Below are 4,849 nucleotides of genomic sequence, written 5' to 3' on the forward strand. Positions count from 1 at the left end.
CAATGGTGGGACAAAGAATGCACCGAGATAAAAAAAAGCTCTAAAAGCATCATACATAGCATTCAGGGATGGTGGTTCAATTGACTTTATGATCAGTTTAGGGAGCTGGAAATAAAACAGTCTAAGCTACACAAACTGAAAAAAAGATCATACTGGCAAAATTTCATAAGCTCGTTACCCAGAGATGCTTCTATGAGCTATCTCTGGAATACGGCTCGAAAAATGCGCAATAGGTCGGACAGTAATGAGGCTAATGAATACTCTGAACGTTGGATCTATGATTTCGCGAAAAAGGTATGCCCAGACGCTGTCCCATCACAGCAAAAATTTAGCGATACAACAGCTATTGAAGAATCAGAATTTACCATGTTGGAGTTTTCAATTGCCCTCGCGTCTTGCAAGAACAAGGCTCCAGGACCGGACAGGATCAAATTCAATTTGATGAAAAACCTGCCGGACTCGGCCAAGCTACGATTTCTTAAACTGTTTAATAAGCTTATCAGGAACAATATGATTCCGGAAGCTTGGAGACAGGTTAAGATTATCGCAATCAAAAAGCCAGACAAACCTGCCGCAGATCACCGCTCGTACAGGCCGATTGCGATGCTCTCATGCATACGCAAATTGCTTGAAAAAATGATCCTGCGTAGACTTGACAACTGGGCAGAAACAACTAACCAACTTTCAGAGACCCAGTTCGGCTTCCGTAGGGGCAAGGGCCCTAACGATTGCCTGCATTGCTAGCCACAGAAGCGGAAATGGCTCTTGGCAGCAAACAACAAATGACCTCGGTTTTCCTGGATATCACAGGCGCATTTGATTCAGTTTCAATCGAAATTCTTTCCGAGAAACTGCATCAGAGAGGATTCTCCCCTATATTAACAAACTTTTTGATCAACCTGCTGTCTGAAAAGCATTTACTTTTCAACCACGGTTCTTCAACAATAACACGAACAAGCTACATGGGTCTCCCCCAAGGCTCTTGTCTGAGTCCGCTGTTGTACAACTTCTACATCAGTGACATCGACACATGCTTGACGGACGGCTGTACAATGCGCCAGTTAGCTGACGACTGCGTTGTATCAGTCACGGCGACTCTAGCTGTAGACATGAAAAACAGCCTGCAAAATACGCTAGATAATCTGACCGGTTGGGCCAGTTGTCTTGGAATCGAATTCTCGCTTGAAAAAACGGAGATGGTAGTCTTTTCAAAAAAGCAACCACCACCTCGCTTCGAGCTAGTTCTGTCCGGAATACCCATCACTCAGTCACCTAGCTTCAAGTATCTAGGAGTATGGTATGACTCTAAGTGCACATGGGAAAAACATGCCAATTACCTGAAGCAAAGATGCCAACCGAGAATTAATTTTCTTCGGATGGTAACAGGAACATCATGGGGAGCGCATCCAGAGGACTTAATACGACTCTACCAAACCACTATTCTCCCCGTAATAGAATACGGCAGCATATGCTTCAGAGGAGTCGCAGCCTCACACATGCTGAAGCTAGAGAGGATACAATACCGTTGTTTGCGTATCGCTCTAGGCTGCATGCAATCGACACATACCATGTCCCTAGAGGTCATTGCGGGAGTACTACCACTCAAAGAGAGGCTATTCGAGTTGGCTCTTCGTTTCCTCATCAGATCGGAGATAGCAAACCCAATGATAATCGAGAACTATGAGAGGTGTTTGGAAGTTGTTCAGAAACCCTGTATGTCAGTATACCAGCGGTTCATGACCATGGAGATAAACCCTTCGGTTGTTGCTCCATCCCGTGAGATTTCAACATCGCTCAACAATTCTTCTGTTGTATTTGATTTGACGATGAAACAAGAAATCCATGGAATTCCCGAACACCTTAAGCCAACAGTTGTGCCATCAATATTTTCGGCAAAATTCGGCCACCTCCCAGTACAGAACTCCTTTTTCACGGACGGCTCTGTGATGGATGGACAATCCGGATATGGCGTTTTTAACACAGATCATCACATATCCCGCAAACTGGCACAGCCTTGCTCCATATATGTAGCTGAATTAGCTGCCATACACAATTCGCTGCGAATTATCGAGCTCAAGACACCAGGCAATTATTTCATCTTCTCGGACAGCCTCAGTTCTTTCGAAGCTCTCCGATCGATTAAACCGGTCAAGCACCCGTCCTATTTCCTTCCGGAAATTAGACGGATATTAGAAGTGCTGGTTGATCGGTCTTTCATTATCTGCTTTGTGTGGGTCCCCTCTCATTGCTCAATCCCAGGCAATGAAGAAGCTGATTTATTAGCGAAAAGGGGTGCCATAGAAGGAGATATATTTGATAGACCGATCATCTATACCGAGTATTTTCACCTGCCTCGACAACTGGCCCTGGCAAACTGGCAGGAAAAATGGGATAAAGACGATCTTGGGCGATGGATGCACTCGATTTCGCCCAAAGTGTCTACAAAAGCTTGGTTCAAAGGGTTAGATTTAACTCGAGATTTCATTCGAGTTATTTCGCGCCTAATGTCCAATCACTATGTTGCAAACGCACACCTTTATCGAATAAACTTAGTCGATAGTAATCTGTGCGAATGTGGAGGGTACGAAGATATAGATCATATAGTCTTCGTATGCCCTAAGTACCACAGAGCAAGGACCAAGCTTATTGATTCTCTCCGAAAACAGAAAGTGACATTTACAATGCAAGTACGGGATGCGCTTGCTAGCCGCAACCCAGCGCTTGTAATACCTATTTATGACTTTTTAAGAGATATCAAGTATCTAATTTGATTATCTCCTTGCTTCTTCTTCTTATTTTTCCAACACAACCTCCATCAAACAGTTTCACACTAATTCTGTTCCTTTTTTTTTCTTTTATTGATCTTTTTAGAGACACATGAATCATCGCTTCTTTCTGAGAGACATGATCCACCAAACATAGATATAAGTTTTGATTTCTAAAGATATAAGGAACCATCACACCTTAACGAATAGTATTAAGAATTGATATTTACTCATACAGAGAAGAACTTTATTTATTATTGTTATTGTTAGCCGTAGGTTTAAATGATATGTATTTTTAAATTGTATTTATAAAAGAGAAAAGATGAGAGGGTTTTTATGCCTGTTTGAGGAGGAGCAGTCGGGATACAGGCTCTACTCAAGCTGGCTTTTCCCTACTCCAAAAGATATTCGGCCCCGTTATGCTTTGCGGTTGGGCCTAAATAAATATTAGAGTTTAAAAAAAAAAAATGTATTTTCGATGTTTTGTGCAACGTAAGAACCGACGATCACATTATGCGACGCGACGCGAGACCAGACAAACAACACTTATTGTTCTTACAACATAAAAAACGCATTAAAAATTACCTTTAGTCGACCGGTTTCGGGCTGCTACCGCCCATCTTCGGGACTATGTCCAGACTAGTTGTTTATTCTCTCCGTACGCTGTGGGCGTTCGAAGAGAGAAGAGATTTACTGCACTCTCAGTTTCGTCAGTCCGAATAAGCAGGATGTAACAGGGGGATCGTCTTCATTCATTAATCGTTCCTGTGAATTGCTAATGAAGTACGACTCCCATGCATTCAATTGAGATGCTTTCCTAACGTTTTAAATTAATTTCGCTTCTTTCCAATTGATCACGTGGTAACAACTGATTGCATGGGCGGCTACACTTGATTCGCTTATTTTTCCGTTATCAACGGCAGCTTTGTGTTCTTTCAAGCGCACTTTAACCTTACGGCGAGTTTGTCCAATGTAAACTGAAGGGCAATTTTGGTAAGGTATCCTGTAAATGCCTGAATTCTCATCTGGAGGAACCTTGTCCTTCAAATTGCACAGTAAATCACGTAATGTGTTTTCACTTTTATGTACAACCTGAAGCCCTTGCCGTTTCAGTGTTGCTTTGATCGGGTTGGTAATCTTTGGGTAGAACGGCAGGCTGACTCTTTTGATTTCTTCTCGTTCTGGTTGCAGCGTTGTTGACATTCGTCTATGTCGTTTGCGTCGGTGTGTTTGTAGGATTTTATTCACGAATCCTTCTTCGTAGCCATTTACTTCGGCCGCTTTGTGAATATGCTCTTTTTCTTCGGCAAACTCTGCGTTTTCCATCGGTATATTATACAGGCGATGGGCCACTTCGAACCACTTTGGCGGTCAAAAGCAGGCGGCCTTCCATTCAATGGCCGCCCATGCAATCAGTTGTGACCACGTGATCAATTGGAAAGAAGCGAAATTAATTTAAAACGTTAGGAAAGCATCTCAATTGAATGCATGGGAGTCGTACTTCATTAGCAATTCACAGGAACGATTAATGAATGAAGACGATCCCCCTGTTACATCCTGCTTATTCGGACTGACGAAACTGAGAGTGCAGTAAATCTCTTCTCTCTTCGAACGCCCACAGCGTACGGAGAGAAAAAACAACTAGTCTGGACATAGTCCCGAAGATGGGCGGTAGCAGCCCGAAACCGGTCGACTAAAGGTAATTTTTAATGCGTTTTTTATGTTGTAAGAACAATAAGTGTTGTTTGTCTGGTCTCGCGTCGCGTCGCATAATGTGATCGTCGGTTCTTACGTTGCACAAAACATCGAAAATACTCTATTTAGCGCCTTTCCAAAACAGCCAAAATATAAAACTTCGGATGAAAAATAACCGAATTAAACATAAAAAAATTGAGCTATGGTAAAAATACAGGGTTTTGACCATAACGTATAATTTTTGGGGTATTTGAAAAACTTCAAGTAAACGCGCAAGTAACACTTGATTAAAGCTACAATCCACACTGAGTCTCATCAGAAGATCTTGCATTTTTTCATCATTTGTAGCACCGTGAAATAATTGTGCGATAGAAGCCAAAAATTCTGGT

General features: G+C 42.3%; 1 protein-coding gene across 1 annotated transcript; it reads right to left on the reverse strand.

The window, feature by feature from the left end:
* Positions 1-3,590: 3,590 nt before the first annotated feature.
* Positions 3,591-4,091, reverse strand: LOC129719860 (uncharacterized). Its single transcript, XM_055671276.1, has one exon. The coding sequence runs from the start codon at positions 4,089-4,091 to the stop codon at positions 3,591-3,593; it is 501 nt and encodes a 166-aa protein (XP_055527251.1).
* Positions 4,092-4,849: the final 758 nt, after the last annotated feature.

The sequence above is a fragment of the Wyeomyia smithii genome, chromosome 2 (assembly GCF_029784165.1).
Source record: "Wyeomyia smithii strain HCP4-BCI-WySm-NY-G18 chromosome 2, ASM2978416v1, whole genome shotgun sequence".
Taxonomy (NCBI): domain Eukaryota; kingdom Metazoa; phylum Arthropoda; class Insecta; order Diptera; family Culicidae; genus Wyeomyia; species Wyeomyia smithii.

Excerpts from the sequence above, each read along its gene's own strand:
- LOC129719860 (XM_055671276.1), bottom strand. The coding sequence starts at position 4,091 with ATGGAAAACGCAGAGTTTGCCGAAGAAAAAGAGCATATTCACAAAGCG.